The sequence below is a fragment of the Anomalospiza imberbis genome, chromosome 5 (assembly GCF_031753505.1).
Source record: "Anomalospiza imberbis isolate Cuckoo-Finch-1a 21T00152 chromosome 5, ASM3175350v1, whole genome shotgun sequence".
NCBI lineage: Eukaryota > Metazoa > Chordata > Aves > Passeriformes > Viduidae > Anomalospiza > Anomalospiza imberbis.
In genome coordinates, this window is record NC_089685.1 from 53185029 (window position 1) to 53197613 (window position 12585).

Genomic DNA, 12585 nt, shown 5'->3' on the forward strand with positions numbered 1-12585 from the left:
CTGGCGGGGGTGACCCGCGCGGCCACGCCCGCGCGCTGCCGCCGGCCGAGGGAACGCGCGGGGCGGGGGCGAGCGCGCGGCTCCGCGGCCCGGGGCAGCGGCGGGGGCAGGGTCCGGCAGCGGCGCGGCGGGCGGACGGACCGACCGACAGACGGACCGACGGGCCGGCGCGGGTGCCTGCGGCCGCCATGGAGGTGTGCGAGAGCGGCGGGGAGCAGCCGCCGCTGCTGCACTGGGACCGCAAGCTGAGCGAGCTGTGCGAGCCCGCGGACCCCGACACGCTGCTGAGCCGTACGGTGAGGAGCAGCGGGGGCGGGCGGCGGCTGCTGGCGATGCCGGGAGGACGGGGGTGGGATGGCTGAGACGCCGCCGTGGGCGGCCGCGTTTCGGGGGCCGTGGCGGGATTCCTCGGGCTCCCCCGTGGGCGTCCCGGTCGGGTCGGCACCGGGCGGGTTTGGCCAACAGGTGCTCCCCGCGCCCCTCGCCGCGACTGCCGCCCCTCGGGGGCTGCACCCCCGGGGGCCGAGGTGTCCTCGGGCAGGCCTTGGGGTCCCCTGTGCGCCGGGGGGGCTCAACCCCCTCCCCTCGAGCCTGGCGGCGGCTCCCGGTGGCCGGGGTCCCGCAGCCCCCGCTCCGTCCGTCGCCGCTTCCCCCGCCCGGCTGGGGCTTCCTCAGCTCCCTCGGCGTTGCCGCTTCTGTCGGGCAACCGCTCAGGAGTCGCCGGCCGTGTCTTCTTCTTCAAGACCGGACTGTCCCGGCTCCGTCCCTCTCCCCAAGCGCAGGAAGGAAATGACACAAGTTTCGATGTTTTTGTTGTTTGTATTTTGGCTGGAATCCCCATATTTTGGCTTGCGCGAAACGCATAGTTAGGAGAGTTCCGAGGAAACGTGTCTTGTCATCTCTGCTCTGTTGGTTCACTGTTACTCAGGAGGCTTCTCGCAGGCACAGCGATACACCTCTGTAAAGCCCCGTAGGTGTGAATCCCGAGTGGAAGTGTGCCGGAGCACCTCGGGATAGCAGCACAGAGGTCTCCTCCAGTCCGCTGCCGGTGCGAGGCGCGGGGCGGCCACGCTCGGTGTGGTTGTCGAGCACGTGCTTGGATGGCGACCCAGAGTACCATGGTGGTGGCCACTGGCATGTGGCAGTGCCCCAGGGATGGCGCTTGGCAGGGGCTGCCACGGGCTCCGCGTTTCTTCCTTGCACCCAAGAGGGCGATGTGCAAATACAGCCCCGGAGCGAGGCACTCGCTCTTCCTGGGAGCAGCGGTGATCCCGCAGCCACTGCCTCAATGCTGATCTTGGCGTTAGTCTTGTAAGGCAAACAAGGAAAATCTTATTTGTTGTGTGTGGTAGTCTTACTGATCCGGGATCGTGCCCGTCACAAGCTCCAAGCCTCGTTCCAGCAGGAAGCGAGCCTGCTGCACGCCTGACGGTCTTTAAACAGTGTTTGGCTTCTTTGTCTTTGAAAGTCTTGGGCTTTCTTGCGCAATGGGTATCTTCTGGAAGATACGGGGAAAAGCAATCGTGTTATAGTGGCTCGGGCTTTTAAAAGAGCCAGCCGGAGCACTTAACAATGGAAAGCTCTTCCTTCAAACAGCTGTTTTCTTGTGGTTTTTTTTCTTGATCAACAAGAATGTTGTGAATGAAATGAGAGGCTCTTTGGAGAGTGTTCCCCTTCAGATTTTACAGTTGTGCTGGCATACTTCCTCTTGCTCTGTTTGGATCCTTGTGATAAGAATAGAGTTGCCACTCTTCACTTTTGTTTCTTACTCGGTGTTCTCATGTCTTCTTTAATTAGTGCTTTGAAGGAGATCTTACACTTGGGCTAGAAATTGTGGCTGCAGTGACATGGATATGTGTCTTTTCTGCCTTGTCTCAAGGAGCCTGAGAATTAAGTGTGTCTTGATAAAGAAAACATCCTGTTTTTCTGGTGGATAGAAATGGGATGCTTTTCCCTTTTCAGTTTTCAAGTTTTGTTGGGGATCTTCAGCTTCGAATGCTATGAAGATGAGCATTTGTAAGGGGCATTTTGCTGGATCTACGAAATCTCGGGCTGTGATGACCTTTTTTGGGAGTAACTGCGACTGATTTGTTTATGTTTGCTATCTTGCTGATTGGGTCTTTTTAGGAGTTTAAGATTTCTTCAGAGACCCTCTTGAAGCCAAATAAAAAGTATGAAATCAATTTCTCTTTTTGGTTTTTTGCGGAATTCTTCTGAAAGAAGTTTCAGGGAAAAAAGCCCAACTAAATGCTATAAATTAGCTGTAGTGAGATACTGCAATCTTTAAAGAAGAAAAGAATGTTTATGAAATTGACATTCTTTAGAGTGAAAAAACCCCACACTTGGGCCTGTTGAATTTTTTCTTTTGTGAATGTGCCCTGCCATGTGGAGGAAAATACCGTGCTTGATACCATGAAACACAAGGTCTCTATTTACCTCTGGCCAAAACTTCATAGAATCGTTTGAAAAACCCAAAACAAACAAAGCTCTCTGGATGAAACATCTGTTCTTCTCCTGGGCTGTGCTTTCCGTCTGGGAGGACTGGTTTGACTCACTCACTCTGCTGTTTGTAAACTTACTGCAGGGTTTTTCTGGAAAGATGGGGATGATGAGGAGACCCTTCCCGTGCCCCCTCTGCAGGAGTGCCCATGCCCTGTGTTGTCTGTCACCCTCACAGCCAAGCAACACGTGTCCTACAGCATCTTCTGGTCTTCATGCACTCCTGAGGTGCCCCTTAGCTGGATGGGCATGTCTGCATCCAAGGAAACCGTGGGCTTGGAAGAGTCTCTGGGACAGTGAAGCAGCCCTGGGAGCGCCAGCTGGACGGGCAGGGGAGGAGGGAGAAGATGATGATGACTGAGGAGAGAGCTCACAAGCCGGAAGAAGGGTCAGTGTCATTCCAGTCAGACCTGTGTGTACAGACTGGTGAGGGTGAGAATTCCGTGCCAGCTGCCTTTTGTGTATTTTGAGTTGAAATTTAACCTTTCTACGACCAAAAAGGCTGTTCCTGGCTCTTGTTGATTTGACGCTAGCAGACATGTGTGAAAGTATGCATACTTAAAAACTTGACCTCTATTTTAAACTGTTCCAGCCTGCCTTAATTACCAGGGCTGAAATCCAACCTCCTGGGGATTTACATTTCTCTTTAACAGCTGATGATTTCACCAGTGCCTGGAGCTGTGTGAGGAGCCCTTCCCTCACCCCACTGGTGCTGTCAGTGATATCATCAGCTGTACCTGGAGAAAGTGGGGCCTCGAGGAGCTCAGCTCTGCTATTGGCAGGCAGCAATCCTGGAGGTTAAAGTCTCCTTAAGGTCCTCACAGTGCTCACCTGCATGCCAGATAGCTTTATAGCAGTTATTTTTCCAGAGTGGTTTCCCATGGAAGCAAAGGCTGAAAGGTTTCCCAGAGGCGTGTTCACGATATGTGTCACATGTCTGCATTATATAATCTTCAGCTGTGCTGTAGCTTGTTGTGACTGTGTTGGTAGTGCCTGTGCTGGCACTGTGCAAGGCAGTGTTTTTATTATTATTAGTGATGTTATTGTTATTTGGTGTTTTTTTCTGGTGGTTCAACAGAAGGGAAACACAACACCTGGCACTGCCCGAGGGGAGCAGGAGTGTGGCCAGGTGGCAAAACCTCCAGCTTCTGGCTGCTGCTCTTACTTTCCATAACACAGAGGTGGGCCTGAAGTGGGAGAGCTCTGCTGGAGGCCCTGGGGCTCCACTGGAATTGATCTGCGGTTGGACATGGCCCAGCTGGGACCCTGTGACAAGTGTCACATCTGATGTAGATGGATAAGTCTGACACCGTGAAATGCCAGCTACCTGTCCCATTGCTGGCTGGGGGCTGAAAGGCAGGTGATTCTTTGACATTTAAAACCTCCTTATGTAATACTGAGGAGGCAGTTTTATTTTCCCCTGATTTTCATGGCCATTTTAGCACATAGGCTGCTGCTTCTAGATGGTAGCAAAATGCAGCAGAATGCAAACATGGATGTGATCTTGGCTTGGCACATGTCAAACTGCAGCTGCCCTACAGGTATGGGGGCAGCTGGCTCAGATATTTAGGACTAAATTCCTAGATGTCATGTCCTGGGTGTCTGGATGAGAGGTTAACTGGAAGGTAACTTCAAATGCCAAGTAACCCAAATGGGTTATTTGTTAAAGAGCCTGCCTATTGAACTTAGAACTCACGAAAGCATTGAAATTAGTGAAATGTCACATTGCTGCTGCTGTTGCCTGAGTGGTGTCTGAGCCCTGTGATCCTGCTTCCATGTCACTGGCGATGCTGTGGGCAGCTCAGCCCTGGGTCAGGGGTGTAGTGTAGGTTGGAATGAAAGGAGGAGGCTTCCCAGGATGCTGCTACCAAGTTTCTGTCTCCCTGTGAAAGCAAAACCAAAGGTGAGGGTTAATGGTCAGGGTTGTGATTGTCATCTAAGATGAGCTCTGGGAACTCTGAGCTGGCCTTCTTTCCTCCCCATCACAAACCTCTGAACCTCAGCTGCGCTCGCCTGGTGACTCATTTCCTCTGCCACAAAAACGATGGTTGCTGCTACTTCGTGCTTCTAATGACTTCTGCAGAAAAGCTGCTTCTGGATGAGCTGCCAGGGAGTGCCTCGAGCTTTTGGAGTACGGCAGTCGTCATTTTAATGGATGACAGGGCTTGATTTTTACAGCCTGTGCGTATTTAATTGAAAGCTGCGGTTACTGCAGCGGGTGTGAATGTGGAGCTGGCTGTATCTTATTGTGTGGTGAATCTCTGGTGTCACTATAAGTGGATCCAATTTTGTTTCATTTTGGTAGGGGGAGAACTACTTCATTTATTTGCACATGGGGTTTGGTCTGTTGCCCACAAACCATAAAGCTGAAATCCCTCATTCTTTCTTCTTTATACACCTGCAGCTGACTTCACATAAAATATTTGTACAGTCAGTACTTGCAAAGATTTTTCCAAAATTGCAGTGAGGAGGGGAAATGAGAAAGTGAGATATTTAAATAGTTGTATACAGAGCTCATACAAAGCAGTAGTGTTAAATTTTGTCAATGACTTTCCATATCAATAAAAAAGTCAACATCACAACTGCTTAACAGCAAAATTAGTTGTACATGGTGCTTTGCACTGAAAATCATTTCTCCTCCTCATTTTCTTCCCAAATTTAAATAAGAAAACTATTCCAGTTTGCCAAGAGGCATGTCATGTACTTGTAATGGGTCTAACTGATCTACAGTTCCTCTAAAAGTGGACATAAACACAAGTAGGAGACCTTGAAACTTTACCCTGCTGTTTTCTGACAGTTAAAATTAGAAAAATGGGGGTATTGAGTTGCTGGCTGTAACTGTATAGTGAAGTGCTTGATCTGCAGTGAAGACAGGAGCTGGAAAAAATGTTAGTCTGTCCTGGGACCAAGTTTGAAGCGTGGTAGATAGGAATAAGCCAGCATAACGTACAAACCCACTATTTATTCTTTTTCCTAATGGACGTGACTGATGTGCACTGTGCTCTGTAAATGTTTCCTTTGGAAAGCCAGTCCTTACACATGAGGCAGGTTGTGCACGATAGCAGGGCTGAAGGAATTTCACTTCTTACGGTGTTACCAGACAGGGCTTTCCTGTGTCTGGAGTTGTTCAGCTTATCTACAGGGGTGGTGGGAACTCGTGCTCTTTGCAGGTCTTTGTTTGCAATGTGAAGAGTCCTTCTTAGCTAGGGCTAAGTGAATTTCCCCTATCCTGGGATGGGGACTAGTTTTTAGTAAAGCAGTCTTGCTTTTTTAGGATTATCTGTGTCTGTAGAGGAGGCCAGTGTGTGCTGTGCCTTGCTGGCTACTCCTTCCTCCAAAGAGCTGGAAGTTCTGTCTCACTGTGGGCTCATTCTCTCTTGGTCCCTCAGCTCACAAGGTCCCTCTGAGGTATTTGGTTGTTTTGAAGACACTTGGAAAATAGCCCCCTGTCTCTGACTGGGCAAGTTTTACTGCTGGCTTTGCACTTGCAGATAGGTGCTGCTTTTTGGTGCTTTTTTTTCATCCAAATGTTGGTTATCAGGCCTTGCTGTCCTTACTGCTGTCTGTACACCTTCCTCCCTGCATTCCCAAAAGCTGTTTTCCAGCCACTTCATAATACTTGGTTTAAACATCCATCATCTGTATCCTCTGTCTTAGGCTGCTTCTCTCACTTTTGGAGAAGGATCATTTTGTGGGTGAGCCCTTAGCAATTACTGATAGGTGAAACTGCTGTCAGACACAGGGTGTCTGACCTGGCTCGGTGGCATTTGTCACAGGCTGTCTTGGCTGCCAACCCTGAGCTTACAAGGTCCCCCCTTTAACTCCTCTGATTCCCTACAGCATCTTGCCTTTTTCCAAGAGCAGTAGGTTCCTGGTGGGTCCCTGAGGGGTGCTCTCACAGTAGAGCTCTTAGTCTGTGTTTTCAGGAGGGCACATTCTTTTGTGCTGTTGCTCCCTATTCATCCCTCTCCAAATCATGGAGATGCCTTCTGGCTGTGCTTTTTTTTTGTGAGTGACAGGACCTGACAGTGCAGTTCTGCACCTGGATGTAACCACAGGCTGTTGTGGCAGCTGCCTGGGAGCTCATCCAATTTTGAAATGACTTTTTTTTTTGCCAGAAATTAGCTTTCAGGTTTATCAGGTCCCTGACACAGCTTGCCCTGTAGCAGCCCAGGTACTGATGCTGGTGTGAAAGGGCAGGTAGGAATATTTGGCTGGGGAAGGGACAATGGAACTGCATTTTGAGCTACAGGAATGTGCAGTGGGAATAGTCAGAGTAGATTTATGAGTTGTGCTTAGATGCAAGCCTGATGTGCATGTGTGTATTTATTTGATACCAGCAGACTCTGTTTTGGATGTCACTGGAAAGAACAGGGTTTGCCTGGAAGAGGTATTTGTTCAAGGGTCAGCAGGAAAAAGGCTTGTTTGAGAAGGATGTGGGTATGTAGCAGAAAAACAGACAGCCCTGATTTTCAAGGAAGCACTGATGTTGAGTTGGTCCATGGCCCCGCCACCCATCCGTGATGTCAAGTGCTGGTGAAAAGTGGAAGCTGCCTTGGATGCTAAATGATTTTTCTTTCATAAAAGCAAAAGGAATGTCATGCAAAGAATAAGCTTGGCTTAGGGCCACAATTTTGCTGGCAAATATGTTGTTGCCCTTTCAGCTCTCTGATGTGAGTAATAGGCAGTAGAGAAGACAGGTGAAAATGTTGGGGTTTGACAAGGCTTAGCTGAGGTGCACATTCAGTCTGAGATGCTGAGCTTTTCAGAGCAGGGACTTTTTCCTCATTCTCTCTATCTGCGAGCTGTCAGTCACAAATCACAACTGCAGAAAAGAAAGTCACTGGATTGAGTGGAGTGCTAAATGTGTGCTGGAAGAATACACAGTCTCTACCAAATAATAAGCATTCCCTCTCCTGAGGGTGAGTAAGGAAGCAGAGAAGGCAATGTGAGAAAATAAAGTGGGGTTAAATGGGATAGACCTTAATTGCTAGAGCTGTCCCCATAGGTGCCATCCATCCAAATGTGGAGCTGAATACTGCCAGTGACCTCTCCATGTCTTGAAAACTACTACCTTCTATTTTTTTTTTTGCCATCTGCTGCTAACTGGCTTTCAGTCTTCTGTATGTGATCTGGCTCCACTGAGGTGACAGGCAAAAATTTAATGGAAAAACGTGACACCCACTTCATCTCTCTCCTCTCTACCAAAGAAAAACATTCCTCTGCAGCTGTGCTGGGACTGGCTTTGTCCTTTCATGCAATCTGTCAGTCATATGGGGGGAGAAATAGAGACCAGGCTGCACTAATAACCTCTTCAGGGAGCTTTGGGTGTCTTAGGGAGCTTCAGGCCTCCTTCCTTCAGGCCAAACTGGATGTATCCTGAGCAGTGATAAAGGGCAGAAGTTGGTGGAGGCTCCTCTCCTGTAGTGTAGGGGCAAAGAGCAATATTCCTGATGGGCTTTAGTGGCTCACCTGGAGCTGGGCTCACTGCACTCCTGCAGCTCTGCTGGGATGAGCCCAGGCTGTTTGGTGACCCTGCAGCGCTCATCTCCAAGCCCTTGCTGCAGCTGAAGTTGTCTGCAGAGGTAAGGAGTGTTTTTTTGGGTGAGATGGGCTGATCTCCAGTAGACAGGAAAGAAAGACAATTTGCCCTTGTTCTGCACCAAGGATGTTGAGTGCTGCCCCTGATTTTGGATGTGAGCAGAGTCCTTGGTTGTGGCAAAATTCTTTGAAGCACATGGTGACTTATGAAGCAAAAGAAGCATCTTTCAGTTGCTGTGCTTAGGAGCACTGGTTTAATTTCTCTTCTCCAAAGTTTGGATGCTGTGATGTGAAGGTCTGTAGGAAAGAGTGGAAAAAGAGTCAGGCTCTTTACACCACAGCATGGCAGGAGGGTGAGAGGAAATGGACATAGCAGAAGTGAGAGAGCTTCAGACTGGTAAGGAAAAAGGGCTTCACAGTGAGGATAACTGAGCACTGGAGAGAGAGCTGCCCAGGGAGACTGCACCACCTCCTTCCTTAGAAGTTTTTAAGACCTGACTGGCTAAAGCCCTGAGTAAGCTGGTCTTAGCTTAGTGTTGGCCCTGTTTGGGCAGAAGGCTGGGCTAGAGATGACCTGAGCCCCGTTCCAGCTGGACCTGTGCTGTGGTTCCTTTTACAGCAGTCTGGCCTCAAGGCATTGACCTGCTCAGATGGAGGTAAGGCACTGCTGGGCAGCAGACTGGTTTATTTCAAGGCTGTTTGTCTATGCTACCTCATACCTGTGTTATTTCCTTTTTGTGGATAACCCTGAAACTGGGGGTGTGGGAAGAGACCACCTCACGGATTAGCTCATGTGAGTAGCATGGAGGAGGTTTTGTAGACCTAAAACCTGAAAAACATACCAACCAAAAAAACCCAAACTCCATTCCTTGAATACCAAGCAGATCTCTGTTCCTTCATCCTTGCGGCAAATTCTGTGCACAAGAGAATGCTTATTCCAAGGCTGCTTTATTTCCTAATCTTAAGAAAAAAATAGGTTCTTTTCTTGGTTTCAGTAATCCGCTTGCAATGTTTTGATTTTGTGGGGGTTATCTGAAGACATGTGTGTTCTCGTTTATGGAGCCTCTGGTACCCACAGGAGAGATTTGTGTCCAAAAGTCAGGAGCAGCAGAGAACTGATCTTCTCTCCTGGATTTTCTCACCACGAAGCCGTGATGGCACGGTTGCCTTAGAAAGCCTGGGATGTTACGGACACGGTGATGCCTCCAGGAGGGGCTAAGACTAAGAACTTAGAACTAAGGCTGCGGTATTTCTTGCATCCAGACACCTGGCTTTCTGGGATCTGTCCTGGCTAGCAAAGGATGTAGACTGAAGGAAAATATGATGTCTGAACTCTCCACTTTCATAACTGCTAATATGAGGCAGTGGCTGACTTTCTGCAAAACATCTGTCTTTCTCATCATGGGTGTAACTGGCCTCGTCATCAGCACTGATGGTAAGTCTTGTTTGAGCTCCTTGGTGCTGCAGCTCCCTTCCCCTCCTGTGTGCCTCCCCCCTGCACTGCTGGGTGTGTGACTCAGGCCTGGGAGTGGTGTAGGCTTTCAGGCAGGCTGGTAAGATATATTTTTTAGAAAAAGGGCATAAAGCAGAAGGGTTCTTTTTAGAAAAAGAAAAGAACGCAAACTGGCACTGCCTACATACGACTCTTATGCCTTGCGTGGTCCCTGGTGAAATGCTGCAGGGACTGAGGGCTCTCTGGGGATGTCCGTCATGGCTGGCTGTGAGCCATCTGCCCTTCCTCTCACTGCGAAGCATTTCCCCCTTGCCTCTCCAGATGGAGAGTGCCATCCACATGATTCAGTGCCTGGCTGCCCCCTTCCCTCAGGGCACCCCTGCAGGGGCTGGACCCCAGGCTCCCTGGGAGAGGGCAGGAGCTGGCAGCTGCAGGAGGGCTCCAGATGTGCGCGGGTGCTGCTCCCTCCGGATCTGCAGCCGGCTCTCTGCACCGCTCGGGCATGACTGCCTGCAGGAACAGGCATGGCAGGAATGAGCTTTGGCACTGTTCTTAAGGCATGAGCTTTCTGCATGCAGAATTGCTCTCCTCCTCGAGCCTTAGTGCTTTTGCAGTTCTTTTTCAATTCAGCTCATTTGCTCCTCATGGCTTTCAGCAGATGCTGTCGCTTGCCAGAAGACTAAAAGAGAAAAAACAGTATTTTGTACTTGCCCAGGGTGACTTGTGACTTCTCACTTGGCTGTTCTAATTCAGAACAAAATTTCAGCTAAATTTCAATCAGAAAAGTGCTTTGGGGAATCTGCTCTGTGACTTGGGACTGTTTCCCTAATGCCATTGCTTGTTTCTTGGGTTGTTAGAAATATGTTAGAAAAACCACAGGGAAAAGATGAACTTAATTTATGTTGCCAGATTTTTCTCAGCTACAAACACTGCAAGATCAAAATGAACACAAAAAGTGTCACTGACTTTCAAATATATGCAGTTAAAATCTTGATTACTTTGCTAAAAAGTTTAAAGGCATTTCGTGTCCAGAACATCTTTTTTTAGCTTTAATGAAAAAGAACCTTGCTTGAGACAGCTTGCTGGCAAGATTAGTTGGGGATGGGAAAAAACCCTGCTAGGTTTTAAGATGTGGTTTTAGTGCTCAAGAGGGACATTATATGGTGTGGCTGGGATGGAGCCACTGGAGCTACGAGGAAATTGTCTCAAATTCACAGGCATTTGATGGGGGGGAAAGGGAGCTTGGAACTGTAAGCAAGAAACAAGAGTCTGCAGAAACTTGCATTGCTGAAGAGGCTTCTGAAGCGGTTACTGAGTGCAGAAAGCTGTAAAGTCTGGGCGTAAAGGAGACTGGGTTGTGGCTGGGGATGGCCAATTAACGGTGCTGCTGCCATTGTGGTGATGAAAGCATTGAAAAGTATGGTTTGGGGAGATTGTTAAAAACCTGCGTCTTGCAGGTGTCAGTATGTCACAGTTTGGCTGAGGACTTGTCAGTTCTTGACACCTGGATATCTGAAAAAGGCTAATTTGGGAGAATTCCAAGAACAGCAGCAAAAGTAAGTGGTTGAAGTAGCAGGTTTGTGAGAAATTATTACAAACATTAAATATGTATTGCTTTGAAGGTGGACAGGTGTTTGGAGGACATTGAGGAAGTGGTGTGTTAAGAACAGTTTATATTAAGCTAACATTGCTATTCTTGAGGCATCTTTCTCAGTTTCATGCGATGTATGCAATGTCATTTTCAGTAATAGTACCAGAATAGAGTGTCTGAAAACTTTGATTTCAGCTGTGGTTCTCGTAACACACAGATAATGAATATTTCTGTACTCGCAGCAAGATCCCTTCAGAGCTTCGTGCTTAAATTGAAATTATCATAAAGGGGATTAGGAATCTTAAGCTATCATTATGCTGTGCCTTTTTTAAACTGCCAGTGTCCTCTGGTAGTACCTTTCCTCTTATTGTCTGATCTAATGCTTACAGGTTAGAGAAGGGTGAAAACAAATTGGTGTGAAGTAGAGAAGCTGATGATGATCAGCAAAGACTATCCAAGGGGAAAACACAATGTTGGCAAGTGTAAGGGTAGAAAGGAGACTTCTCTAAATGGTGTCATATGAAAATTAGCCACTGTCAGTAATCAGGTTACAAAATGTCTTGGAACCAATATATCTAGATAACTGGAAATCCAGATAGGCTGGAAGGTCCCAGAGGGGAAGTTTGGCTTGTTGACATTGATTTTTGTTGGGTCATGACATTATGAGGAAATAGCTGAAAATATTCAATTAATAGAGTAAAGGGGAGGAAATTAAAACTATGCACTGGAGATCCTGGTACCAAAGATATGTAAAAAAACTTGGATTCTTTTAGTATTCCACAGTTACAGAGTGCAATAATACAGATAGGATTTAACCCTAGTAGGTAGAATTTAGTGGAAACAGTCAGACAGATCTGGTTTCTTTGAGATGAAAAAGAATGATAGTAAATGGAGAAATTTTGCAAGGAGTTGGCTATTTATTTCATTGTATTGGCTGAAAGATTGTACCACAAAGTGTATGGAATTAAAGGACTGACTCAAAGTAGTTGTTAATGGAGAATTGGTGTCAGAGGATAGACTTATTGGGTTCTGCAATAAGGTGCCAGACAGGAGGGTTCTCAAGGTTTTCATCCATGGTCTGGAAGCAAAGTTATGTGACTAGGAATAAAAAAATGTGTCTACCTATGGGACAGGTGAATACATGTTGGAAATCAAGACTTAGCATAATAAAAAAGATGCTAAAATATGCTTGAGTTAAGAAAAATGCTCATTCCTCAATCTTTGAGGCACACCCATGTTCTCTTCTGGCAGTTATATTTCAGCAAATTATCAGATCCTATATAAGGTTACCTCATGGAAACAGTGGATTAGGATGGGGAAGATTAGAAAGGTTTCATAGACCTTTCTAGCTTGAAATGCTATAAACTTTATTGCTGGTTCTGTTGATTCTGGATACTTCAAGGCATAACATACATGACAGCATTTGGTCATTTTCCTGAACTGTTGATTTCAGTGAAGTTTAAATAAGTAATTAATTGCTTCAAGCTGTTTTTGAACTCCT

General features: G+C 47.6%; 1 protein-coding gene across 2 annotated transcripts in view; it reads left to right on the plus strand.

Moving 5' to 3' along the window:
* Positions 1-82: 82 nt before the first annotated feature.
* Positions 83-12585, plus strand: part of CREB3L2 (cAMP responsive element binding protein 3 like 2) — a 69692-nt gene continuing 57189 nt past the window's right edge. Inside the window, exon 1 of one of the 2 annotated variants that reach the window (XM_068190840.1) lies at positions 83-296. In XM_068190840.1, coding sequence (XP_068046941.1) covers positions 189-296 — 108 coding nt within the window. In that variant the 5' untranslated portion in view covers positions 83-188. The remainder of the gene's footprint in view (positions 297-12585) is intronic. The other variant, XM_068190839.1, reaches the window with a different exon arrangement.